This window comes from Cygnus atratus, chromosome 1, assembly GCF_013377495.2.
Source record: "Cygnus atratus isolate AKBS03 ecotype Queensland, Australia chromosome 1, CAtr_DNAZoo_HiC_assembly, whole genome shotgun sequence".
Taxonomy (NCBI): domain Eukaryota; kingdom Metazoa; phylum Chordata; class Aves; order Anseriformes; family Anatidae; genus Cygnus; species Cygnus atratus.
This window is the reverse complement of record NC_066362.1, coordinates 111,153,340-111,181,185: the sequence shown is the minus strand read 5'-3', so window position 1 is coordinate 111,181,185 and position 27,846 is coordinate 111,153,340. Positions and strand designations below refer to the sequence as shown.

At 39.5% G+C, this 27,846-nt stretch overlaps 2 protein-coding genes across 4 annotated transcripts; both read right to left on the bottom strand.

Annotated features, from left to right (window-relative positions):
* Positions 1-1,153: 1,153 nt before the first annotated feature.
* On the bottom strand, positions 1,154-11,251 carry IL10RB (interleukin 10 receptor subunit beta). The gene is made up of 7 exons (XM_050712649.1): positions 11,114-11,251; positions 9,856-9,979; positions 8,447-8,616; positions 6,405-6,571; positions 4,916-5,066; positions 4,180-4,337; positions 1,154-1,893 (listed from the first exon to the last, which is right to left on the bottom strand). The coding sequence occupies exons 1-7, from the start codon at positions 11,160-11,162 to the stop codon at positions 1,681-1,683; spliced, it is 1,032 nt and encodes a 343-aa protein (XP_050568606.1). The 5' UTR covers positions 11,163-11,251; the 3' UTR covers positions 1,154-1,680.
* A 499-nt stretch (positions 11,252-11,750) lies between these two features.
* IFNAR2 (interferon alpha and beta receptor subunit 2) lies at positions 11,751-27,402 on the bottom strand. 3 transcript variants are annotated; one of them, XR_007708659.1, is made up of 11 exons: positions 27,255-27,402; positions 26,508-26,667; positions 24,831-24,927; positions 21,622-21,669; positions 21,169-21,298; positions 20,828-20,991; positions 18,452-18,624; positions 17,006-17,168; positions 16,456-16,574; positions 12,426-13,689; positions 11,751-11,835 (listed from the first exon to the last, which is right to left on the bottom strand). XR_007708659.1 is itself a non-coding variant. In XM_050712648.1 (10 exons), the coding sequence occupies exons 3-10, from the start codon at positions 24,871-24,873 to the stop codon at positions 13,003-13,005; spliced, it is 1,527 nt and encodes a 508-aa protein (XP_050568605.1). In that variant the 5' UTR covers positions 24,874-24,927; positions 26,508-26,667; positions 27,255-27,402; the 3' UTR covers positions 12,233-13,002. The 3 variants fall into 3 exon arrangements, 2 of the variants coding, with proteins under 2 accessions (XP_050568605.1, XP_035401649.1); XM_050712648.1 differs by lacking the exon at positions 11,751-11,835 and having other exon boundaries at positions 12,233-13,689; XM_035545756.2 differs by lacking the exons at positions 11,751-11,835; positions 26,508-26,667; positions 27,255-27,402 and having other exon boundaries at positions 12,314-13,689; positions 21,169-21,294.
* Between the last annotated feature and the right edge of the window lie 444 nt (positions 27,403-27,846).

Sequence of the window (27,846 nt, the reverse complement as noted above, 5' to 3'; positions counted from 1 at the left end):
GAGTTTACCAGCCAGTCTGTGATAGGTGGCACAGCACATGGGACTGCCCGATCTGTGCCCTCATCAAAACCTTTGAACCAATTGATTGACTTCAGCCACTGCTGAGAGACAGTAACTTTGTGTTCTTCCATGAAAATTAGCAGTCAGATAGTCAAAAGAGGCTTACCTAAAAGCCAGGAAAAGACAGGGAAATTTCAACTCTCTTCTGACATCAGCTGGCCAGCGAACTAGCACATGCATAGCTCATATGACTATGGGATTTTTGCTTTTCTGAAAGTCAGAAAAAAAAAAAAGAAAAAAGAAAAAAGAATGTACTGAAGTAGTTGCTAACATGAAAGGAGGAATAGGGAACACACAGCTACATTTTTGCGGTGGAGAGGGCCAGCACTCACAGAATAGCTTTGGTGTGAGGTGAACAAAAACACCAGTGAAAAAAAATGTTTTAAAAAACACAGTGAAAATGATTTCCCATATCCCAAATGATTCATTAAAGCAAAGTATGATGAAAATTAAGAAGTGCAGAAAAAGCTAGTGCAGATTACACATAGCTGTATGGTACAAGGAATCAATGTCTGTTCTCATGTTTTCTTCCTGCAACAGTTCCTAAGAGGTCAATATTTATGCATTGACTAACAAACCTCAAAAGGCTATAGCCCAAAATGTTGTAATTTCCACATCATGTTACACTTTACACACAATTTCACTTGTAACAAGTCACTTTTTTTTTTCTGACAATTTAATTTTCCACTGTCATTTTCATGTAATAATATATACAAAAAAATTGCATCACTCAAAGCGTCACACTTTATGCCCCGCCGTTAGTGTGGACATAACCTTGACACAAAGCAGCAGATCTATAAAGGTGAGAGTGCATTATGTAATGTGTAACATCCACCTGGGTTTACTTTTTTTTTTTTTGAATTGAGAATATTTATTAGCAGATAAGTAAAATGAACTTTTAACTCCCACTTTAGCTGTAGTTTTCCACAGACTTTAGTGGACTCTGGATTAGGCAGGCAAAGTTTAGTAAGCCATGGAAACCGCAGGGCAGAAGCTCAGGGACTGAACGATACCCGAAGAGAAGGCTACCTAGCAGTGTACTGGTATGTTCCCATTATCCTTAGCAATGACATAAATAACATTTGCAACTCAAAACACTGAATATTCGTGTTTGTTTTATTACGTTGGTACATAACTTACTGTGCATGACTTTATAATCTTGCATGAGGTTAAAAAAACAATAGAAAGATTACACCACTAAGGATATATTAAGAAATACACACAACTTCTCATTAAAAAAATAAGTCCGATCAACTCTTTCTTTGGAAAATATAATCATCTTTTACAAACCTTATACAGTATGCCATTTTGATTAGCTTTTGCAATAAATAGTTCATCAGTTACATTAGCTAGTATCACGAATCTGATACTTGCTTTTAAATTAACGTCATAACATAGTCCTAGGTATTGCTACAACTGAACAGTGAGCCACTAAAAACAGTGGCAAAAATACATATAGTTTAACTCCTCATCTATAGTCAAGTTTCTTGCACTTTAAAAATTAATGATTGTATTCAGAGCTTCACGTATAAATTTTGGGTGTCTTAAGAATACAGCAATAAGATAAACTTCAACGGCCTTCGCTTTTCTTTCAACCTGACTGAAGTATGAGGAGTGTATTTAGTCCCTTTCTGAAGCTGGTAATATATTTAAATCAGAAACTTCTTGTTTAGAGTCCTGATGGTGCTCTGTTGTTTTGCTGGCCTCATCCACAGTCTCATCACTTGGATTTTTAGATTCTTCTGAAATGATGGTTAACTTGTCATAAAAATGATGCTCTTCTTGTGGAAGTGGAGAAAAAAACTGTGAACCACTAGGAGGCTTGTTCAAAAACTGTGAAGGAAAGAGGAAATGAGAAGTAAGCTGTGCCAGCCGCTGCCATCCAATTTACTTAGAAATGTTTTACATTGTATTCGCACATGATCTAGCTTTCTCAATCCTTAGAAGTCACAGTGGTGACAACATAGTAACCTCTTTGCTCATTTCAATATCCTGTGCAAGACTTGGGAGCAATTCAAAAATGACTTTATTTGGAAGAGCATATCGCAGGATCAGCAGCTTCTTTGGAATATAATCTTTCTTTAGGAAAAAAAAATCTACCTAGGTTTTGTTTGGAAAGAAAGACTAAAGACAGTGAACTGACTGTAGGCGTGTAGTCCACAGAGAGATTTGTAGAACAGCTCCAAGAGATGTGAGTCATCCCTACCAGATCAGAGAGTTGTTAGCTGAGACATCGAAGAGAGATGCTTTAAATGTCAACATAAAACACGACTGTTTAGACAAGTAAAGGACAGGGTGGGAGATTCGCAGAGCTGTGAGAAAGATGACTTAATTTTGGTACTGAAATATCACAACTTCCTCCCACTCCATATCCTATTGGTAAGATGGAACCAGCCACCAGAATCAATACAGTCCTAACAGGATGTCACGACTGTATTTTGAATGTCAACACAAGAATAGCACACCTACTCGACACAGCAATAACATGTCAACCACTGATTTTGGCAGCTCAAGTGGCAGTTCAATTTATTGGTAGCAGCTAGACGAGTAAAACTTCATTTGGTTTCTGTGACCTGAACCCTATCTGTCACCTGTGCTTTTAATGCTTTTTACGTAAAGAAGTAAACTGCTTTAGCAGGAGTCCTGTTACCTATAATTAAAAAAACAAACAAAAAACCCCACACTAATATTATTACTAGAAGACTTTTTTTTTTTCCGACAAACTGATTTGAAATGTTGTGTCAGTAACCTGCAATCTCAAATGTTTGTGCAGTTAAGCCACTGCCTTTGATTAGTGTCATTTTACTTAAGTATGACTGACCTTTATTACTGCGATTAACCAGTATCTGCCACTAGCACAAAATGAAGATTGCTCACAGGTTTCTCACAAGAAAGGGAGAAAATGAAATTCGACCTTATCCTGCAGAGATCAGAGCAATTCTGCCTTCACAACAGCAAAGGCCCAGGTTCAGCAAACTACTGTGTGCTGAACATGTGCTTAACTCAATGTTCAAGATGATTGCTAAGGCAGCTGCAAAGCCTTAGTTTGCTAAACCCTGAGCGAGTCAAAATGGAAGGCTGAAGAGAAACTGTAGGAAATTTAGAAGAGTATAAGTTAGCAACTTTAGCGTACATAACGTTCTGTATAGCCTTGTTTCTTGGAAGAGATTGTGATACAGCATTTAAGTTGCTAGATGGGTAACAAGGTCAGTGGTATTCCCCCAAAGTAATGGTTAACATTCATTGATCTTATTGATCGATTACTTCTTGAATTTTCAGATTTCAGTAAACTCTTTTCTCAAGTTGAGTTTTAGTACATACATGAAAGAACTTCGTTTCAAAACAGCTGTACAATTTTAAGTGTAAAATGAGATAGTGGAGACCGATCACAGTTGCTCACTATCTAAGAAGAGGAAATGAAGGTTAACACCTGTTATTCTCTCACTTTAAATGCAAGAAAACATCCTGTTTCTAAGCCATATAAAGCTTCACACTAAGAATTATGCAATTGCTTTAGGAATAAAAGTCTATGCCAAATTTTTAAATTGTTCAGCTTTTAAGTATGTTGGACCATTCAGTGCAGAACAATTCAGAATAACAGTATTTTACATTTTATTATACATCAGTATACTTCAAAAGGCAGTCTGATTTCAGCACTCTACTTCTGTCTATGCAGTGACAGAACTTGATGAAAAAACAGGTAAGATTCATGCAAAATTTATAACCTTACAATGTCAGAAATTAAATGAACTAATTTCTACCACCTTGTTCACATTGAAAAGTACCTTTGTCAGTTTTTTCCCCCCCACCAAAGTTCATGACTTCATCATTTACACCTGTTTGAATGAACTTTCTCTTCAGATCACGTTTCTCAAAAGAACAAGTTCTACCATACACAACTATATAAAAGCAGATAACAGAAGGGGTTCTTCTAACCCACCTACCAATAACCACCTTTCCTCTTTATAGTCTAAATGCCCCTCAGATGGCTAACAATCAGGTGCAAATGAAAGAATGCAAAATAGAAGACATTTGAAAGGTTTGGCCACAGAGAAGCTTTGAAAGGCAGGCAGTTCTACTGAAGATGGTGATTTTAATTGAATTAGGTAGAATACAAACCTCTTTCAAGTGTTGTGGGAAAACATACGAAGGGCAGAAAACATGTTTGGTGAATCGATATAGATACAACAAGCAAAAGAAACAAACAGGAACAAGTATTATAAAAGCCAGCATTGACCCTAAAAGAAGAATCACAATTATCCACACAGGAGTTACACCTGCAAAGACAAGAAAAAACAATAAAACTGTGATTATTAATTTCTGTACATACTCTTTTCAAATTATCACAAAAGTGAATAAAAATTATTTTAATAATTGTCTTTATTATTGATTAATGACTGCTGTGTATTACAGAGAAAAAATGATCGTGGCCTAGTCTCACAACAGACATTAGCAATATGTAATATGAAGTCAAATTCCTTTCTCAGCTACAAGCACATGGAACAAAAGCTTTCATACAATAGTGAGTAAAACTCACGTTAAAGGAAATTCAGAAACACTGAGTGATCAGTGAAGAGCCTGGGCTCCTTTTAGCTCTTATCTTCAAAGTATGAGCAACACAGAGGCCTCTGCAGTGAAACAATTGTGACCAGTGCCCAACTGGTTGAAGCTTTCACTTAGTTTCTAAACCCTGAGCTAGAAAGGTGCACGTTTATTAACCAACAAACAATACTAAAATAAAAAATACAATTTTTCAGAAGGTTTACACATTATACTCATTTTCATTGTGGATACCTTTTGACATTTCCTACCTCAGTACCATGTTTATAACAATTCTTATACTACAGATTATTACCGTTGTGGGTGGTCTGCTCACAAAGCTCTTGACTCAGTTCCCCCGTTTTGTTCCACTCAGGAATAACTGCTTGCACTTGAATACAATATACTGTCCATGGCTCCAAGTGAGATAATATTTCAGAGTTATGCTTAGTATCTATGTGAATTACCTAATAAAAGAGAAGAACACAAAAAAAGCTTTCCCAAAGCTTAGTGAACAGACTAAGTAATTAAAATGACTTTTAGTATTATAAACCCTAACAGTTTATAGCTGCAATGTGAATCAAGCTTTTCAAGGCAGACTGAAATGCCCTACCGATACCAAATAACTGCTAATTCTACACTGATTTCACCTGTGGTTAGAGTGTGAGACCACTCATACCACTGACTTTTTAGGTGCTTCTAGCTGCATTTGTGAAGTTATAGGCTAGAGACATGATTAATGAGATGCTTGCAGAGAGAAACAATCGCCTCACCAAATGAGGCATCCTGTTCAGAAAAACAGCCTATGAAGCTACAGTCTACCCTTTTGCCTCTTTGATCACTATGGGAAATTTCCCAGACTCGTGCTAAAGTGTTAGAAGCACAGTTTCTAACTGAAGTTCTCACTTTCCTCAGTAAATAGCCTAAGTTTGCATCCCATATGCAGCAATACCTTTGTTTCTTGTAATTTTGGAGTTGAAAAGCAGTATGGTTTTTGGGAATTGATGGTCCCTTGTTTTCTGGAATTGAATGGCAAGAAATTTTGCAGCGTAACAAATACAGATCAGAACTATATGTAGTGGAGCCCTGTTAGATACAAGTAGTACTGATGTACAAAGCTCTAATTGTTCTGTGACTAATAGCTTCCAGTAAAGTGACTCCTCCTTTTCTGTAATACAACTTATGACCTTAAATAATTAATACATTATTTCATGATCTTTCACCATGCATTCTGTACGGAGAGGTCTTTTGAGCTGAGTAACACATCTGTCTGTGGAAAAGGCTGTCTGTCAGACACAGAAGGCAAATTACAACTCATAGAAAGCGATGAGGTAAAAGGTGAAGGACAGCAACCACAGTAACAGAAGGCAGCTGCCACGATGGTATTCAAAGCTCAGAGTTCCACAAAGAGCACCAATTCTAGAATGACATGAGACTCGAATCTAAGTCAGCTTATCGCCATATTCATACATGACTGATGCATCTAAGCTTACCTGCGGTTATTAGGTGTGAAATACACAGCTTTGGTGGGGATAACCGCATCACAAACCGAGGGAATAAACTCTCATAATATCGCACTTTTTTTCTATTTATGGAAAGAGCAAATTATATCCACGCTACTGTTCAGCTACACAGCTACCTGCTATTTTGCTCCAAATCCAAGTAGTAAGGACTAGACTTTATTACACTGTAAATAGTAGGGATACATTTTTATTTCAGCACTGTTAGTTTCTGAAACTTCATCGTTTTACCAAGAAAACCATGTATCAATTTCATAGTCACAACACCCAGGAATCAGAAGTTACCTCTGTGTTGCTGCCTTTCTTCCAGTACAGCAATCTGTAGTGCCATGAGCCATAATATTGCCTTAAAGACCACCTGTCATGCTCACGTTCAGCAACAGGGCCTGTGAAATCCACGTGCAGAGACCCCGACTCAGACTTCACTTTTACATCAGGTGGCCCAATGATTGCTATATATGAGAATGGTGGAAGAGATGAAAGAGCAGAATTCAGTTTCACGTTGTTTTCAAGTTGAGTTTTCATACAACCTATGACAATTGATGCTTTAAAACATTTTATACATTGGAATAAAGTAATTTCCTGCCATGGGTCAGGCAAAAATAAAACCTTTCTTTATTGAACTGGTCTTCAAAGGGTTTTGTTTTTGCAGACTATGTATCCCATATACCCAATTAACACAGTTCTCTTTCACCAGCTGTGGGTACCCCTGGGGGAAGAAGGACTGTTTCTATAAGTTGTGTCTCACTTCTCCTCCTGAACCAAGCTGCTGCAACATCTGTCTAGGAAAGGAAGAGCTCAATATACAGATAATTTTGCATTCCTCGACAAATGTGTGTTTAATTAAAATAATATTTTTTTTCTGAAACATAAATTAATGTAGTGCTCAAGAATACGTTTTTGAACTTTTGAAATGTAATGCAAGGAGGTTCTCAGTTACTCTTGTTTTCTTAGGCTATTCCTAAAATGCAGTGTGGATTTTTTTAAAGAAAAAAAAAACACACAGCAACACCAGAAATCATAACACTGCAAAGAAGATCAGGCATTTTTATCATGATCCCTTGCTCAGATCAGCTATGACAACATAAAAAATCTCCATGTCTTCCTCAGAGGTTTGGCCAATTGGCCAGTACTCCAAGGTCTTTCTTTCTGAGTAGTTTTATAACCACATTTTCCCAGTTCAGGAATAAACTGTCTTTCCAAAGGCCAAGCTTGCTCTGAAGGCTATGCTCTCTTTCAAATGAATGTCAAATTACAACTCTGTTAATGATTTACAAGTTTGATCTCTGTTCTGTAAACCCATCCATATTTTTTATTGTATTTTACTTTCTTTGGATGTAATTTACACTTGTAATGTTGCATATATCTACTTTTTTTCCTGTGCTATGTTCCAGCGCTTCTGTTCTAGGCAGATTAAATTATATCAACATCACGCTTTTGGGGAGAGAACCAATAAAAGCATTTTGAAAAACCAGGCTGTAAATGGCAATATTACAGTCTGAAATCCAAGGAAGAAAATAGTGAAATTCAAGCAAATGAAAGCTGAGCAAGCAAGAAAGGATCTTAAGAAGTGTTTCTCAAAGACAAAGTGTTGCAGAAGCTTCCAGCGTGGTTTTGTAATAACAGCTGTGAGGAGAAAAAAAGCCTTGGGTAACATTAGTCTACAATAATTTGATTTTGCTCATGAGCACAGTAAAAACATAAAAAATAAGGAATACTCATTGGTAAAAACCACTCCCCTATTCCCATGCTCGGATGAAAGCAGCATGTAACAGCTCTGCTGCGCATTCTAATATGAGGCAATATTTAAACCACTGTTCACAAAAGGCTGTAAAACTTCACTAAGAGAATGGCAATATTATGCAATGAAGATTATTTCTCGACTGACAATTAATTAAACTTCTGCTGGCAGTTTTATCCCTTAATAATTTTTATTATTAAGAAACCTTTTTGCCTGGCATAGCAATGATGATGAAAGTAATTGAACTTATTTTGATACGCAGGAAGTCTGAATCTTTGAAGAAAATCTCTTCCTGGATAAAAAACATAAACAATCCCTTATACTAAGTGAAAAAATACCATTTTTAAGAGTCTCCTCACTGAGGTTTCAAGCGCCAATATTAACATTTAGGTGTAATAGTGAATCTGCTATGCTTTCTGACAGCAACTTCTGCCTTCACAAAATAATAGTGTTGCAACTAAGATTTTATAGTTCAACATAACTGCATTTAAAATGATCTCTATGCTACAGCTTTTCTTCTGTTGCAAATTGTGAAGGTGCATCAATAGCAGACGATATTTTCACGGAAGATTAGAATAAGGCTTACTGTCATCCATTGGCTTAAATCTGATGACTGCCCAGTTTGAATGTTTATCTTCTGACTCCGCTCTGACCTGTAACACATAGTCTCCATAAACAGACAGAGAAGAGATGTCGCACTCTGAGAGACTCAAATTTGTTCTCAAATTTTTAAAGTCATCTTTAGGCAAATTGACACTATGTGGAAAAGGAAAAAACAAACAAACAAACACACACATAAATGATGTGTAAATTATAAAAATGACAAAATATCTTTCCTCTCAATGAATTAGAAAAGTGACATGCCTTAGTGGCATTTCTTAAAATGCAGTTATGACTCATGAACAAGATCCAAACGTGTATACATACATTAAGCATTTTCTATGTATCAATGAATTAGTGATAAATTTGGAGGTTAAGATTATGATTCAATAAACAGATACCCTTTTCTTGACAGTGGTTAAAAAACTTGATTCAACAGACAGTAGATATTAGACAAGACTGCCAATATTAGACAATATCACTGTGCATGGCTTTGCTTTGTTCAGATCCTTCAGACATGCACTTAAGGAAAAGCTAGGAAAAAGAGCCTGAGAGCTGAACCATTAAATGAAAGATGACATTATTTGTTTTGCATCACAAGTCCAGCTAGGAACGTAGTGGTCAACAGGTAACTGCTACCAAAACTCAAAAATCTTTTGACCAAGATGGCCTGTGCCCTGACTTGGGGGATTTCTTCTCTGCTGGCACTGCTAGAGGGTGCCATCTACCCAACTTTACCTCCCATCCCGCCTTTGCCATAGAATTCAACCATTAATTAGCAGAAGTTTGGCCCAAGACAAGGCTTTCTCATCAAGCACTGTGGTATGCCACAGACACTCTTCTGGCAGGAAAGACCATCTCGGAAGGACACAGTGGAAAAAACAGTTCAAAACTAAATCACCAAAACTGACAAAAGAAGACCTCAGAAAACATGCCCTGAGCTTAGAGGCATTTGGCTAAAGAGCCATAGCCTACAGATTGTCAGGCATTTCCATGAAGGACGCAAACAGGCAGGCTGCACCAGTGGCAAAGCACAAAATGCTGCTGGGGATGAAAGACCAGATAAGGTCCTAATTCAACAGCCATAGTCCTGCTTAATATGTGATGGCTACATGGCAGAGAAAAACAAAACAGCCAACATTAAAATATGTTTCCAGTTCCAAAAAAGTATGTACAAAACTGCTTTGGGTGTGAAATGATAGCTAAATAACAGGCAGAAGTATTTTCTTGGAAGATATGCCTCCCACAAACTAAAGGAAAAAGACAGCTACCTATATTGCTATAAGAGAGGAAAGAAATCAATCACCTGCAGCTGGAAAATATGAATTTCTGAGACAGCTACAGATAAGTACTTAAAGGAAGGCAAAAAAAAAAAGAAAACTCTACCAGACTTACCTCTTAGACTGGACAGTATACCTTAAATTGCCATTGTGAAACCTAGGTGGATCCCACTGTAAAATGCTCTGAAGATTAACTGAATTAATCCTTGTGTTTTGGGGTTTGGGCACTATTCCAGAAACTGTTGGAGCAATCAACAACAAACAAAAATTTTCGCATGTGTTCCTCCAGTGACTTCTCAGTCATCCAAAACATAAACACCGCCTTCTTTTCCTTCAGGCCTCAGCCTTTTTTTTTTTTTAATTTTAAAATAGACTTTAATACGGGCTAGGCACATCCCAACAATCACACAACAAAAGCTGACGCAACGAAACCAAATTAGCTAGCCTCAATGACTTCCAGTAAGTACTGCCTTATGACACCACTGCTTATTATGAATGACTTGCTCATTACTGACTAAGACTTAGTGCCTATCAGGCTACATGCACGAGCTTTCACTGAGATTGGCAACACACATTTTTTCTAAGTAGTGCTCTGGTAGTACTATGGCCAAACACAGATGTGTGGATTGCATATATATCTATATGTATCTATATGAAGAGGCCCTGAAGAGGACCACGGTCTTTCTACGGAGGACTGGACATAAGACCAAAAGAATTAAAGAAATCATCTCTCTATCATTGCTACGTGGATTAGTATTGACATTTAAAACGTTTTACTCATTCTGTTTAATGACCACCCTCTTGAAAAGGAGAGATAAATGAGAAGTGCCCTTGAAGACGAGAGGTCTATTCAATATACAACACCAATAAACGTGTCAGTAACCCGCACTCTTTATAAGCGATGAAAGCAAGGTAATTTTGCTTTACTGAAACTGAATAAAGGAAGTCCTAAAACAGCACAGCTAGCCAGTCCATTACTATGATTAAGCCCTTTTAAAACAACTGCTGACACCGAAACTAAACCAGAAGGGACTTCGCCCCGCTTCTGCAACACACCTGACCAAGGCAAACACACCGCAGCGGACCAGACTCAAAGCTCCCAGGAGCAAAACCCTGACGCCGTACACTTTGTGAAAACACATACACACACCCCAAATAAGCCGGCAACGTGAGGGTCGTGCGGGGAGCAGAGGCTGAGCCTCCTGTCTCCTCCCACCCATGGATACCCAGCGGCACTTTGCGGGACCCCCGCCCCGAAGGTCCGGGGCGGGGAGGAGCCCAAACCCCCAGCCGAATTCGCGGCTCCGTCCCCATCCCACGACGGCCGGAGCCCTCAGGCTCTCGCAGCTCCCCGGGTGTCCCGCCGGACTCACCGCAGAGCAGGAGGCAGGCGCAGAGGGCACCCCGCAGGGCGGCGGCCATTTCGGCTGCCACCCTCCGTCAGGCGCTGAGGCGCGGCCGCGCCACGGGAGCGGGGGTGGCCCCGGCTCTCTTCCTGAGGGCGGGCCGGGCACCGCTCGTCCCGCCTTCCCCTGAGGAGAGCAGGCAGCACCCGGTGCTCCCTCATGGCGCTGGCAAGCCCTGCGTGGTTGCCGGGGTTTTAAATAAATGAGATTTGGCGACTCCTCGGCTCTAGGGAGCGTAGCGGGGGCACGCAGCAGGGCAGCTGAGAGAATGGGAGGCAGGTGTAGCAGTGTGGTGTGAGCAGGGAAATAAATACTGGTTAACAGGCATCAGAGGAAGCAGGGTAGCAAGCCTGATCACGAGTGAAATTCTCACTGCCAACAACGTGAATGTTACCTGAGGAAAGATGTATCTTTTGAGTTCAGGATCGGGCCTGCAGAGATGCCCATGCCACCACTTCTATCAGAACATGCAGCATCCTGATCAGAACAGTTTTGCCAACTGAAAATACCAGTTCTTTGTGAAGGCTTAGTACATTTTTTTCTGGCCCATTGATTCCCTCCTGTTACTAAACAAGGATACAAGGCAGTTTTTTGCTTTTCCTCAGGTAGACACAGGTCCTCTGCCTTCACTTACCGATGAGCAGTTCTGCTGGCTTCTACCATTGCGGAGAGGTTTATACAAGTTGTACCTTAGAAAACAGCAGTGTATTACAGGGTCTCTGTAAGTAGAAGTTTCATCCAACTAATTGCATAGATGTGCACATCTACAAATACTTAACTAATCAAGATCCAGTCTGCCACACATTTGCATCTACTAGCTCTTAAAAGGAGCACAGCAGAATGTACTACAACATCTTAGAAGTTACTCTCAGCTATCCTGACCAAAGGAATGCCTGCCAGCCATATCAGCCAGGAACTGCTATGCTAGTAGGCAGAAAAGTAGTATATATGTGGATCAAATGAAGGCAAAGAGAGTTGTTTGTCTGGCTACAAGATACCTAAAACCCTTCCCCCACAAGGAGTAAACAGGCTAACTCACGTAGCTTTTCAAAGGCTAAAAAAAAAAAACAAAACAAAAAAAACAGTAAAAATTCTTAGACAGGTTTATGAAAAAATTTGTTTTTATGAAGTGTTTAAAATAACTTTACTTTAAAAGTTTTGTTTGTTTTAAAAGTAAAAGTTGTTTTAAAAGTAAAAAAAACTTTAAAAGAGACAGACACATTTAATGCCCTGAATCACAGTAACAAGAACTCTTTCGCAAGCTACTGAGTATTCTTACCTCCTCTCCCTGCACCTCCATGATTTCATTTATCAGCCTTCTCTGCACAAATTCGGAAATCAGTTTACTGACTGGAACATAGCACTACCCTGATGTCTGCAATCCATCCAGCAGAACAGGCTTCAGAGTAACCCAACATCAACACAGGTAAGGAATAGTAGCAGACTCCTTTCAAAACAAAACAAAAAAAAAACCCACAAACCACCAAAGGGGGTTTGATTAAGAGACCAGCCATTCACATCTCCCTGTGCTATACTGTGCTAACTCCTCGCTTGAGTTTATAGAAGATATTTACCATGTTACAGCTAAAAGGTATAATTCACTAGCAAATTGCGAAATGAAATAACTACTCCCTTTTTCTGCTACATCCAAATTGTTTTTGATACCACCTGAACCACACCCAGAGAGATCACAGAAATATTTGTTAAAAATGAGTCCTGTATATTTTCAGTATTTAGGCATATATTTTCAGAATGTTAAAAAAAAGAAGAGAGATCAGATCGGTATGTTCAGTCTAGAAAGAGCAAAGCTGGACAATATCTATTTGTATGTTATAAAACAATAGTGGTTCTCAGATTCATCTTCTTAGGTATTCAGTTTTTGGGTCCATATCCGAATCTGATGAATCACTTTCATTGGAAGAACTAGATGAATCTTTCCATTCTTGAGAGTTGTTAAGACAGTGTGGTTTCTGCACACTTTCTGTATCATCAGGGAGTTGTGATTCAAAAGCATGTCTATGTTGCCAGTCAACTGTGTCATCCTGGGAAGACAGAAGAGCTGCAGAACTGTCCATGGTCTCTTTAGAGATTCCCAGAAGCACAGTTTTCAAGTTTATGGTAAAGCAAGCACTGTTCGTTGACCTAGAAGAATAGGTACAATTCTCCTCAGGGAAAGGCTGAAGTAACTTGCAGCCTGGGTCTTCATCTTTTTCAATGTCCATCTCATTCTCTTCAAAAACTTCTGGGTCATCATCTGGATGTTCACTTGCCTGGCTGCTACCATCATCACATGTGCTACTTGTAGAGCACCGCACAAATACACCTGTCGTGTCAGAGGAATGAGGTGCTCTTCTTACGATATCACGCCTTGCGTACTCATGATTACTTAGGTCATCACTGTCGCTGTCATCGCTGTCACCTTCATCACTGACACTAGATTCCACCGCCTTTTTTTTAACCTCTTTATAAATGATCTCTACAGATTGTATTTTTTCAGTTTCATATGTATAAGGTGAATAGGCAAGTGTCCTCCCGATGAAAACCTAAAAGAGCAAAAAGAATTAGAAAAAAAAAAAAGACAAAAGGTCAGCCAAATCTGCGCACACAGAAAAGTGAAAAATACCCCTACCCATGAACTTATCAAACAAATTATTCTTTCTGTGACACATTTTCAGCTTTTTCTGCAGAGTTTAGTGCAGCTAGGACTCCTCCCTCTTCAGCATTCCTGTAATTTGACAGCCTTCACTACAAATCAAGGCACACGTGATTGGACAACTGCAAAAAAAATGACACTACTACCATGCAGAATTACAACATTTTTTAACTGACACTAATTTTTGAAATATCTTTCTAAGACTGAAAGCTCATTTTAGAAATATATTTTGAACCTGAGCTGAGTCTTGCAACCCTCTATTAGCTCTTCCAATTACAATGCAGAAGAGAAGCCTTACACAGAGGATCAATTTTAATGTCCTTTAGAAATTTACCATTTGAATAAATGTCCTCTGTAACGCCTTAAGTACCATTTACCATTTTCTCAGTTTTATCTGTACTTTTGAGGATTACTGAATGCTCTAAGTATTGGGGAAAAACATTCAACATGAACAATTATCCTCAGACACTACTTGGTAAAGTCATGTACAACAAGTCTTTGGAGATGAAAGTAATGACAGCAAAGGTCATAAACTTGAAGAAAAAAAACTCTTAGAGAAAGTTGATGCTAATCAGCTCTGGATATGCTTGTGGAAAAATGAAAAAATATGCTGAAAATGCCCCATTGAACTCTGAACTAAATGCAAAAGAAATAAAAGACCATAAGAAAAGCAAAAAAAAAGTCCCAGTAATCTCATTATTTTTGCTTGAAATTTAGTAACAGTTCAATCTCTTCTCTATTAAAATTGGAAAAAACAGCTGACTATAGCCTGGCTTCTTCAAGCACTAAAATATGGCCCTGCTCACAGAAAAAGTCAAAGAAAGATCATTTTATTCAAAATAGGGGAACTGTGACTGATATATTACCATTTCCTTTCTTTCTCCGTTACTTTCATTACCTCTGCCTTAATCCTAGACTTTTGTCAATCACTATTACCCAACTGAGAATAGCTTAGCTTTTAGAAGGTGATGCAGCTACTGTTTGCTTTGTGTTTGCCCAGCCTTCCTCCCTGAGTAAGTTTTCTTCAAGAGCTAAACAGTTTTCCTTTTTGTTGTTGTTGCTTACATCCAATTCCTTTATTCGGATAGATTATGACAGCCTGATCACAAGAGGTAAGCTCTAAGAATCTATGCCAACTACAGATTCTGACAGAGAACTCAAATATAAATATCCTTTTTTTTTTCCCCCAGTAAGTTTTCCACTATCAAACATTCCTCAACAGACACTAATTCCTGTTTATAACAGAATACAGTAATAAATCATTACTCAGACTGCAGAAGTTAGACAGACATGAACCTACCCAAAGAAGTGGTCCCAAAATCTGGAACTAACAAGTAGGATACTTTTCTGGCAGTGACGTATCCGCAGATGACTGTATCTCAATCTATGATGCTAGATACATGTGCACTTGAAAGCTGGTGACCCACAAGATATATCTGATTTTAGTAAAGAGCACGTCTCCTGTGATTGAGAAGCTACCACTGATGTCACAACTCAGACTCAGTTTTCTTGAGAAACAACATGCTTCAAGACTGCTTCCTCAAAGCATATTTTCAACAGCTGCCCAGATTTGTCTGTCTTACCAGGCTGCTTAACTTCTACTTTTAGCATTTCTCATAGGTTCTCCTTGCCTCCTTTTGTGGACAATAACCATGAAGAGCAGCTTTAAAAAAAGTGTTTTAGAGCAGTAACTGTGACTCTTCTCCAGAGAAGGCTTAAATAACTGTTTCATCTTTTGGGGAAAATGAGACCAAACCCCCCAGCTCTAGACCATTTTAATGTACCATCACAGGCACAATGTGCCCAAATACACTGGGACTTAAAGTTACTTTTTGTCTTTTCAGCTTGGTTTCCTACGGAAATGTGATAAGGAGAAAACCTTGAAGGCAAATTTAATAATTATATTTTTTTTTTCAGTTGTAGAATCTCTCAAATGCCTTTAAACACATCCAGCATCCAGGGAGTTGGCTAAACGATCCTGAAGTCTTCAGGGAGTTGTCTACTTATTGGAGTAATAAAAGATTGATTCAATTATAGGGCGAATTGGATTTGTTCCTAGAGAGTACGATGCTACAGAGTGAAGTAACACAGGCAAAATGCACCAGAAACTGCTTTACAAAAGGAGCAATGGATAAGTTTTCAAAGCATATTTCTTGGTGAATAACATTTTTCATTCCTGTGCATTTTACCTGAAAACTGGAGTAGGTTTTTTGTTCTGGAGTTATTGCCCTGGCCCAGATATAGTGGAAGAAGTGTCTGCTGCAGGAAGGATTTACGTGTATTAGGTAATTTTCAAAGGGCAAGGGGTAAATTGTCCTATGCTGGGTGCTCCACTGTAGAACCTAGCCTGCTTCTGTGAACCAGCAAGAGTTCATTTAAGGTTACTGTGTGCGCACCTCTCCCCTTCAATGCTGCCTGTCCCCTCCAACTTGTTGGAGAAACAAGCAGAAACAACTGGTTCTCAAAAAGAGACCGAATATTTGTTCCACAGAATGGATGAGATTTATTAGCCTGTAGATTATCTTTGACACAATCAAGCTGCAAATAAAAACATTCTAAGCACTTACATAACTTGTACCTAATGTACATAAATAGAAATTTTATATGGTAAGCTTCCTGCTCCCAACCAGGAAGGTTAAGTATGAAAATTACATACCAAGGTACGAGGAAGTGATTTTTTTTGAAGAATATAGCCTCCCGCATGCATACACTTCAGGACAATACCTAACACCAGTGAAAAACATACAGCACCTGCAAATGAAACACTGTAATAACCTGCAAGTGAAAAAAACAAACAAGCAATCATGAATGAAGTTTTCAATGATCACATTTCATATTTCACATTCAGAACAGCTACTATCAGAATAATTTTGGATAGAAGGGACCTCTACAGGTTATCTGGTCCAAGGTCAAAATGAGACCAAATCTCAAGTTAGATTCAGGAATTAAAAAAGAAGTTATACCATCTTTGATATCTATTTATGTTATTGGTGCAGATTTGCATGGTTCACAGGGTCAACAGTAAATTTGTAGCCCCGAAGTGGATGGGTTTTTTATTTCCCTTACGAATCCCCATAATGTTTATCACTTGGGAGGTACTTTCTCCCTTCCTATTTTGAGAATTAACTTGTAAATCTTCCTACATAAAAAGAAAACACTAGCACAATCAAGACGGACAATCCGCTCCTGCACTATAACACAGTTACCTTGTCGAGCTACAGAGTCTGCAGTTGCACATTTCCAGGCTGATGGGATGGAACGTTTATTCATAGATGCGGAGACCATAACAGACACACAGTAGTTTGTATTTGGATACAATTCTCCAATGACACTACTAAAAGTTTCGTTAGTGGTTCTCTCACGTGGCCTCTACCATGAAAGACAACGTTTTAGAAAGTTAACTATTTGCCTAAAAAGAGAACCCAAGCCACCAATAAAACCTGGCTATTTCAGAGATAAACTGCTGTAGCATGTGAAACTGGAAACACTGATACAGTAACTCAGCATTTTATCTAGACAATCACTTCATCCCTAGTTCTAGTTGATACTCAAATGCCTACTTCATTGCCTAAAAAACTTCCAATGCATGGAGTACGCACTCCGGTTGGGCAACTTATTCCAGTGCTTTGCCAGCCTCAGCATTAATGTCTGTCTTGATGCTTCACCTAAGGACTGCACAACTGCCAATTTCACTTCACTGTTTTTGGTCACAGCCACAGTGGATGTGCTGTTTCCTCTGTTTCTCCAGTAAATGCACACAGAGACTGTGGCCTCTAACTGTACTTCGCTTGTTTACACTAAGCCATCTAAGCAATCCTCTACTATCCCAGCATTTCCTCATGAGTCACGGCTCAGGTTCGTTCCCACAGTCCTCACTCTTCCTTTCCGGATCCTGCCACTCTTCCTCTAGATCCTGGCCCATGTCTTTTGTGAACTGGAGCTGGGTAGGTGTGCTTTCCAAGTACTGGGTAGGTGAGAAATATGCCTTTTTTCCCCCTCTTCTTCCCCCTCAGCAACATGAGTCATGTTTAGCTTGTAATACTCCAGAATGCTCTCATCCTTTCTGGCAAAACTGCTGCCTGTGTAGCCGTTAACATCCTACTTATTATGCAATTATTCCTAAGTGATATACCTTGCTTTGGTCCTTACTGAATGAGCTCCTATTATTTTATTTCTCTGTTTTTGTGAAGCTCATTTTAAGTTCTAATCATGCCTATCTACCTCTCTATTGCAGCATACAATAAAATAAATAAAAAACAGACCCAGAACAGGTAGTTTCAGAAATTAACTAGATACACTTTTCCAGTTTGTCAGAGAACTACTGAACTGCTTGCTGAACGCATTTCCTGATCAGCTGTGCACAGGAAACTACAGCAACTGCTGGTAGTTTCTGCTGAAGTCTTTTCCCCTTGGCTTCACAGAGAATAATCACTTGAGCCAGTGCCCCATGCTTTATTTCAAGTAAGGATACAGGACAACTAACACTCCTCTTCTATGCCTGCTTGTCTGCAGTAAAAGGAAGTCATGATTTTATTTTCTTCTAAGTATCTTCTATTCATACATTTACTTCTGTAAATCTGCTGACCACTAGAGCCATTTTATGCTTTCTATTTGTGCTTTAGACAAGAAATACAGAAATAAAAGTTCTTTACCTTATGCTCTCCATCAAGTGTTTTCAGTGTTATATAATAATCAATCTCTTCATATATATCAATTAAAGACACCGGCTTTTCATTATTTCTTAAGTGAGAGGTTGGCAACTTTACGGTGACATTTATGCAGTTTAGACAAGAACTGATATTAACTTCTGGTGGTCCCAGGAATGCTATTAAAAAAAAATAAAAAAATTGAAGAAGTATACAGTATGTACTCAATACCAATTCTATTTTGGTGCTGAATACATAGCTGGCAAATCAGATTCCAGATTATGTCACTGTTGTAAGATCCACAAGGCCTTGCAACATTTAAGTTTTGTGGGAAAAGATAGCTTGACCACATGGCTAGACTATAAAAACAACCAGCAGCCATTAGTAGGGGAGGGAAGAAGAAAGGTGACAGAGAAAGAAAGGTGACACTTGGCTTCAGCTCCACAGGGAAATGCACTCTTTATCTATTTGAGAGGAAAGCTGAGGTTAATGTTTAGGAAAAGCTGACTACTTTCTTGCTCATCATTTTTTAGTCACTGGAAGGAAGGAATCCCTGTAGAAATTTGGTGGTGTGTGGCCCTGCACACACTTATACCAGTTGCAAGGAAGGCTACAGGTTCAACGCTTGGAAGCTGAGCATTCTACTGACAGCAGTTGAAATGACTGCATTCTGTAAGACTGCCTTTGAGTTCAAAGTAACCTCCTAAATTTTGTTCCTCAGAACGCACGTTTGAAGAGATGTGTACACTGAGTGTCTCCCTTCCAAAACTAGACATCCAACAAGACTAGATTTGATTCAGTATGGAAGTTCCTCTAACACCTTCTTTCCTCCAACACAGGAAAGAAGTAAGTTTGTTCTCACACCACTTCTCAACACTCTCTCTCTTTAAGACTCAATTTGTGCACAATACAACATGGGGGAAAAAAAAAGATAGTTTGGATTTCAGTTTTGTTTTGCCCAGAAGCATGTACATTTTGCTCAATGTGGGGACTAAATTGCTAGCATTTGCAAAATTCAGAAAAGCAATACACTTTTGCCAACGATTTCTGTTCCTGAAAGAATGGAATGGGGTAGGGAAAAAAAAAGTTTAATACTTAGAACAAATGCAAGCTTTTACCCACCCCCGCACAGGAGAGCACATTTCAGTCAAGTTACAAACTTATTCCTTTCCCATCATCTGGTTTAAATTAGAAATAAATATTAACTTAAATTTGGTTCTAGTTAAATGTGGTTGTTCTCTTGGCTCTTTCTTATATTAAGCCTCTGGGCCTTTGCTCAAATCCAACTGTCAACAGAAGTGAGATTCCACTAGAGCTATTTGACAGTAAACATCAACTGCATCAACTGTATCCAGCATGGAAACATCTCAGAATACTGTTTCTTTCCTGACCAAGTATTGTAAAAGGAGGCACTATAGTGTGAAGACTAAAGGCTTCATCCAAGTCCTACACCATGAAAAAGTGACTTCACTCAATTGCTTATAGTTTGCACCAGAGAACTACTAGCAAAACATCCAGTTTCAATTTACAATTGCCAATGACAGACAGTCAATCAGCGCACTTGGTAGTTTGCTCTTGCTTCAGCTCACAGTCAGAGCAGGCTGTTATGTTGTTTTCTTTTCCTTGTGCCCCCCCCCCCAGGACTGAAGAAGCCTACCATTGTATTAAGTAGTGGTCAATGCATCTTCTGATCCTTCTCTTTATTAACCTAACTGCTGAAACACTAAGGACCTCTGTCTCTGAGGAATGTTCTCAAATCCTTCAGTTATTCTTAGTTACAAAAAACCATATATTGTCAGTAACTTCTGTCTCAGCATCACTTTAATTATCGAGCTTTCAAAGAAGCCCCTAAGTCTCTGTTAGTTCCAAATGAAATACTAAGCACAGCTAAGGGCGAAACTGCTGCTGGCATTAGATGTCACTGCTAAGCATTTTCTTTCAGAAGCAAGGAAAAGGAAAAGAGTAAGTTGATGAAACAACAGGTAAATCTCTCTTCCCCCACACCCAGCGTAGATGTGGTATTTCTTCAGTTCTTAACGCTATCTGAAGACAAAATTATGCATCTTATGCACTTAGTGATTTTTACTTCATGCTTGTGAATGCACAACATGATTCTGTTTTCTGTGTTTACATATTTCATTTCAAAACCAGCATCTTGTCTATTTATCAGAACTAGCATAGCCCCAAATTTTAGAAAGCTACCTCTATATTCTATGCTTTGTAACTGATACGTAATAGATTATATACAAACTCATGTTCTCTTACATAAGAAATAAAACTGCCAACCAAGTTAGTTTGTAATGCCATACTGCAAAGCTAGCTGAGCATCATTTATACAGAACTAGGAATAAAAACTAAAATGAACAAATGCAGAGCACTTACTGTCAGTAATTGGCACAAAATGAAGTGCAGAAGAATTGAATACTTTAGTTCCTACAAAGCTCCGAACAAATACAGAATACTGAAGAGATGCATTTTTTAAATCCTCTGTTAGGTTACAGGAGAGTTGTTCAATATATGAACAGTTTTGTGCAATCATCCAGTCCCTGTAAATCAAAATATATAGTAATTAAAAATCTAAAATAATCTATTCGTATCCTCCAGTATAAGAAAACATCTTTGTGGAGTGGAAAAACAGGCAAGGAAGAAAATAGTCATGCAGAGTATTTTGAACTCCTAAACATTAAAAGAAAAATTTGTGTCTTATATGAAGTGAGACTTGCCTGCGGTCAGTGTACAGTACACGATAGTATGCTGTCACATTTGGGTCAGTTCCTGCCTGCCAGGACAAAACGTGCTGGAAGTTGCAAGATTCCATTTTTAGGTTGAAAGGCGGCCCTTCTGGAAACCTTTCTAGAAAAGGAAGGGAAAAAAGAAAAACAACAACCCATTAATATCATCAATATGAATGCCAAACAAATTTGAGACTGCAACAATTCTAATCAATAAACCTGATTAGAGAAAACCAATATTAGCCCCCAAATAAAGCAACCATAGAACAGAATAGAGTTCAGCACAACAGAAGACACAATGCAAAGGACTGTCCTCCCATATTTTAGTTCTAAGAAGTTCTTTCTTCAAGAAGCATAAAGTTGCAAAATGATGCCTGGTAAGAATATATCAGTCTCCTGAACTGTATTAGGAAAAGCGTTTGGAGGACAATAAAAACTTCTTACCAGGCAAGCTGCTGCAACAAGCTCCACACAGAATACAGATGATGTACACTGGAAAATGAAACCACATATTAGTGAATTTGCATGTCTACAATATCTGATTATTAGCTTCCTATTGGCAATATTAATCCACAACAGTCAGAGACAATTCTAAGCATTCCCTCAGCTGAAGTGTTCACGCAGTCCCTTGACTCAACTTTGTATGTTTCTGGGTTCTCTCCTTCACATCTTCCTCTTCCTGCTTTCCCCTACAATTTCCTCCTTCCCCCAGAGTACAGGATGCCCCCTTCTCCAACCGGTGTCATCAACTCAAGGCTCCTAGGAGCTTAGTCTTTGATAGCTACCCTGTGGTTCAGGCTCACATTGATCCCTGCCAAAAGAGGTTCAAGACTCAGTTCAAATAAACCTATTTAAGATGTTCTTACCACACACTGTCTTAGAGGATCCTGACTATATTTTAGGTAGCTTACCCTGTCTAGCAAATACTATGTTACGTCAGGACAAGAATCTTACAACTTTACTGGAATAAGATAGCTACTACTGCTTGAAGAACATTACTGAATCACCTTCAGTAATGAAGGACATACGTTCTTCTTTGCTGAATGTGGGGAATCCTCAGTGTTGTAGTGCTGGTATATAACGCACTGTTTTCAGTCATCTAACTCCTAACTTCCTCTCTAGTTCAGTTGCCCCTCCTTCTGTTTTGGTTTAACCCTGGCAGGCAGCTCAGTACCGTCCAGCTGCTCACTCACTCTCTCCAGGTGAGATGGGAGAGAGAATCAGAAAGGTAAAAGTGTGAGAACTCATGGATTGAGATAACATGAGTTTACTAGGTAAAGCAAAAGCTGCACAAAAAAGCAAAGTGAAACAGGGAATTCATTCACTACTTCCCATCGGCACGCAGACATTCACCCACCTCCAGGAAAGTGGTGCTCATCGCGCCTAATGGTTTCTTGGGAAGACAAAGGCCATCACTCCAAATGTGCCCCCCTTCCTCCTTCTTTCCCCCAGTTTTATTGCTGAGCCTGATGCCTGTGGTATGGGACATCCCTTTGGGCAGTCTGGGCCAGCTGTCCTGGCTGTGTCCCCCCCCAGCTCCTGGTGCGCCCCCAGCCTGGTTGCTGGCAGGGCAGCATAAGAAGCAGATAAGTCCTTGGCCCTGTGTAAGCTCTGCAGCAACTAAAACATGGACTGTGTTATCACCACTACTGTCATCAAAAATCCAAACCAAAGCCTCATACAAATCTCTTAGAAGAAAATTAACTCTATCCCAGCCAAAACCATGACACCTTCCCAAACTGAAGTTTGTGTCCTGTTTCTGTAACGTTACCCTGTGGGTGTTTCTAGCTCTTTCTACACCATTCTGTTCTCTGCCTGGAAAAGAAAAGACAAAAAAAAAAACAACCAACAGATACTGCAACACTTTTACTTCTCTCACACAACACGGTTAAAACTGCATTCAACCTGTCAGCCAGGCCTACTGTCTGAGCAACCTCTTGAACCTTCTTGCAAACCCCGGCATTCTAGAGATCTCCACATCTTCTCATATAACCTCTGTAAGGGACTGTCCTCGCATGCAGATTCTAGCTATATCCACAGACCAACCCAGTCTTGCATCTTTTGTATCTTTTCAGCATGGCACTTGGAGACATTCTTGAAATGATTGTTCTGACCCTTCTAACTCTTTTTCAAGATACTTTATCTGTCTTCTGCCTTCCTGTTTTAATTTTAAAGGCATTTCTGGGCCTATCCTCTTAGGATGAGATGCTCACTCATACGCTGTGTCCAAGAAATCATCAGTTAAATTTCAAACAACCATGCTTTTTCCCCATGCTTTAGAGGAACTCCCTGGAAATATCTGCAAAATTACTTCAGCATTTTTCCCTTGAATTCTTCAACATGATCTCTTGTTTGTTTTGACACCTAAGCCCCTATCCAACAATATGACAATACCCAAAACACCACTAGCCTACTACCTCTGTTGAACTATGTTAATTACTACTGCTGTAACATCTTATCTTGCAAGTATTAAAATATGCTCTCTATATCCATTCTGAAACTAGATGCAAAGAGATTAAGCAACTCACCAAAGTTGCACATGCAGCAAATATATATTCCCAGAAGAGAGAAGACTTCTCTCTCTAGCTTCATTTTACTATACAAACCACAAACATCTCTTGTATGTCTTATTTTGCACATGATCTTCTACATCATTACTGAATAATAAATACCCCCTTAGAGAAGTGCCATTAAAACTAGAACCATTGCTTTCTTGCCATATAGCAAGAGATCACCTACGTATAAAAAATAACCAATGGGTATGAATTACAAAGCAATACCTTAATGGTTATTATTCTTCACCTGAACCCGAGCTTAGATTTGTAATCACACAGTCTGTAGCACATTGATGATACTTCTGCTATATCAAACAGTGTCAGTGTACAGACTCTAGTAATGACACAGTTCCATATAGCAAGCTCTTTGGATTAGTAGATGCAATCTTTTGAGATCCTTTCTTACCCTAGCCACCTCATGTGTGTCAGGTGTCTTGCTGAAGGAATTCCTGTTGACACAGATAGTTTTCTTTTTTCTCTGTATTTTTAAATACCTTTCCCCTCTCAAATCTAGTTCATCTAGAGTTCAAATTGCTTCAGTAACTTTGTTTCACCAAGCACTATTACCAAACTCTCCAGTTTGTTAGTCTCTGGCATAAGAGATACAAACAGGAAAAAATATGTTATGCCAAATAACTGCAGTAAACTTAAGACTGCAGAAACAAAGGTAATAAAGTAAAATGAAGAGGGAATCTTCATCATCATTTTGTCCTGTTTACAGAATTAAATGATTCTATCAGAACAGTTTCCCACTACAATTAGAGTCCAGCCAACAAGCTATGTTTGCAGTGTTTACTAACCCAGAAACTGAAGAGTCCTGAAAAAAGTTAGGACAAGAAATGACAAAGTATCCAGCTAAGAGTTCACTGGATTTTTAGAGCATACTGTTTCAAAGTATTTTTTTTTAATGGAGAAATATGGTTTATTTTTAGAATGGAATATATAGAATATAATACCCTACAATCTTGATTCTGTGAATTATTATAGGGAGAGCTTTATAATAACTTTATGGTATCTTAATTCAGTGACTTGGAAGGACTGGTAGTGAAAAATCACCAGAACTCTCTCTCCTACAATGTAAAAATACAAGCAACTTACCAAATAGGTAAACACGTAGTGGTCCACCCATCAGTGTTTCCATAGTGATTAAGAAATACAGCCTACTGATTGTAAAATAAACATTTTGCTTCCATACCTGCAAATACATTAAAAACAATCACATTCAGCAAATCATATTGTACATAAAATGAGATATACGTACAGATAATTATTTTAACCTCTTCAGTGCGTTGGGGGAGATGCATTCGCACAGTTGCTACTATCATCCTGGGGTATGATGCTCAAAACAGACAATTTTATGACAATAGTACGTCCACCCCCAATCCCTCGCTGAAAGCGCTCTGTTTCAAATAAATACCTAAAGCACTGTATGACTATTAGTATTGATTTTGCATGAAGATAGTATTAGAAAATTCTAAGCCACTGATTCCAACTTATAAAAACAGTTAAAGATCACTTGCCTTTATTTGAAATATTACAAGAACTCATCACTGTTGAAAAAAACGTTTCCAGAAAGAATGTAGATAGGCAGGTTAGAAAAAAAAAAGATACAATGATTAATTATAAGGAAGTTATTAAGTTTTGTTAGAGTTTTTAATACATAAGGTCTATTAAAATATTGCCTATTCTAGGTGTTGTTATTTTACTCTACTACCCTCATCATATTCATATTTGCAGGACTTGGTTTTTATTTACAGGCAAAGTACTAAGGTACGACTGTGAATCTACAGATAGCTGAGAAAAGGTATAAGTCTTTGGAAAGAACCTTCTTCTCTAAGTTTAATACAATAAATTGTTTTTGAATTTAAACTGGTTTTTTTTAAACTGATCTTCTCTGCAAAACAAACAGCTTAAAATTAAAAATTGTGACAAACCATGCTGTGGTCAAACTCAACACAGTATTTTAAATGTATCTGATTTATCTGAGATGTAACTCTTCTCTGCTCAAAGCTTTAGCATGACTAGAGGAAGTCACCAAATAAGCGTTAAGAACCTGTATCTGTGCAACTGATAATCATAATTGCAAAGTAATAAACTCTTCCACAGATGAAGAGAGCGTTCTTTTTCATTTCATTTTTTTTTAATTCATTAAAGCATGAAGAATATTTCGGAGATATAAAATGCTTGTTTTCCCCTTTCCAACCAAAATCAAGAATGAAGCAAAAGAAGATATGACTTACTAGTTACACAATCTTTAAGTAAAGTTCAGCACTTATAATAGCAAGCTGGAAAGTGATTAAGTCACCAATATCTATCAAGTTCATTTAGCTTTGACACTAGTGAATGGCACAGAACAAAATAATTTGACATTCAGATCAAGTTTACAAATTACACAAGTACAAAAAAACCCAACTTTCTACTTTCAACAAGGTGACCAGCTTCATCCAGAAGTCATACAGAAGACAGTGGTACTTTCACAGGCATTTTAAAGAACACTTACACCTGCAGGATCTGATTTTTGATATTTCTTACATGTTCTACAGTTCGGCACCTTAGAATACGTAAGGTAAATGTGACCAAACATGTTTCTCTTTGAGTTTGTACAGTCATCTAAATCTACATGTCCTCTACAAGTTTATCAGTGACAGTGGAAATTTAAGGGGAAAACCATTCCTGTCAGGACTCTCATTAGCTCTTCTTACTCTTCCGCCTCTGAGCCTCAACAGCCCTTGGAGAGAAGCCATGGAAATACCTGTGAGTCCAGCCCCCACTCACCTCATCAGCCAGCTCTTAGACTACCAACATGATAACTCAGCTAGGTACTCCTGCATGCTGCCTGAAGCCTCCAGCACTTTCAACACTCAGCTTCACACCTCCACCTCATCTGCAGCTTGTCTTTAGCTTGAGTTCAAGCCAGGTGGTTTTGAGTCAGATGCTTCCAATTAGGAAAAAAAATAAAAATAAAATTGAAAGTCACTGATCTGTATTTCAGAAAAGCTTCACACTGATAAAGCAGAAAACACACCCTATTCTTTGAAACAGGCAGATGGCATGTTTATTTATAGAAATTTACTCATTTGAATATTGAGAGAGACAGACACCTAGGAGATGCTTCACACAGAGAAGCCTGAAGAGGAACGTGCTAAACCTCCACAGGCAGCAAGATGCAGGAATTGATTTCGTTACAGAATCCGTGTGAGGCAGAAAGCCATTTAACCTCAGATACCAGGACCCGGCGATCAGGAGCCCACCAGCTGCACCCCCGGGGTGCCCCACAGCTCCCCCGAGGACCCAGCGTGGGACATGCGGCCCTCAAGCGCCCCTCCTGCTGCTCCCGACGAGGAAACCGGAGGCTACGGGCGAGCAGCCCCCTCACTCAGCCTGCCGCCCTGCCTTTCCCTTCACGACCTCCTACCCCCGCAGCACGCCGCCCACCGCGCACCCCCAGGCTGTGCCGCCGGGGACCCTCCCCATTTATCCCTAACGGAGCGGCCCCACCGCCCACGCGGCGGGCGACATTACCTCCGCTCGCTGAGGGAGGCGGGCGCCCCTCCGGCCGGACCCGGCAGCAGGCGCCATCCCCGCGAGCTCCCCACCACCCCCATGCCGGCTCGGCGAGAGCGGATCACGAAATGGCGGCGTCAGCCCGGCCGCTGGGCGAGCACCTGGACACGCCCCCTCGCGGCTGGCCACGCCCCCTCCCGGCTGGAATAACGGACCAGGGGTGGCGGCCATTATGGCTGTTGGGCTAACTGGGGGTCCTGCCTGGCTCGGCTCGACCCTGCTCGGCTCGGTGCCGGGGGTCGTGTCCCGCTCCGCCACCCCGGTCCGTTCCCCTGGGCGGCCTCAGGCACCGCTTTCCGGGCACTTAAGGGCTCGGCTTGTTTCGGTTTCTATTTATGAATGTTTAATCCGGCTTTTTGATTATCAGTGTTTTAAACCGTGAAGTAAACCTTCACGGAGAGCCGCAAAGGCTCCTGCTGGTTTCCTTTCTCGCTCGTGACCTCAGTGCACAAGGGGAGCGCTGCTGCTGCCAAGCGCTTCATAAATATTTGCCTCAGTGGATGCGGTGTCCTCTGCACCAGTATTTTCTGATAGCTAAAACTGAAGTGAG

Excerpts from the sequence above, each read along its gene's own strand:
- IL10RB (XM_050712649.1), bottom strand. The coding sequence starts at position 11,162 with ATGGCCGCCGCCCTGCGGGGTGCCCTCTGCGCCTGCCTCCTGCTCTGC. Across the intron at positions 9,980-11,113 it reads CGCCTGCCTCCTGCTCTGCG|TTTCTGGAATAGTGCCCAAA; the intron begins GTGAGTCCGGCG and ends TTGCTCCAACAG. Across the intron at positions 8,617-9,855 it reads TATACTGTCCAGTCTAAGAG|TGTCAATTTGCCTAAAGATG; the intron begins GTAAGTCTGGTA and ends TTTTCCACATAG.
- IFNAR2 (XM_050712648.1), bottom strand. The coding sequence starts at position 24,873 with ATGGAAACACTGATGGGTGGACCACTACGTGTTTACCTATTTG. Across the intron at positions 21,299-21,621 it reads TTGTTGCAGCAGCTTGCCTG|AAAGGTTTCCAGAAGGGCCG; the intron begins GTAAGAAGTTTT and ends TTCCTTTTCTAG. Across the intron at positions 17,169-18,451 it reads CACTTGATGGAGAGCATAAG|AGGCCACGTGAGAGAACCAC; the intron begins GTAAAGAACTTT and ends CTTTCATGGTAG.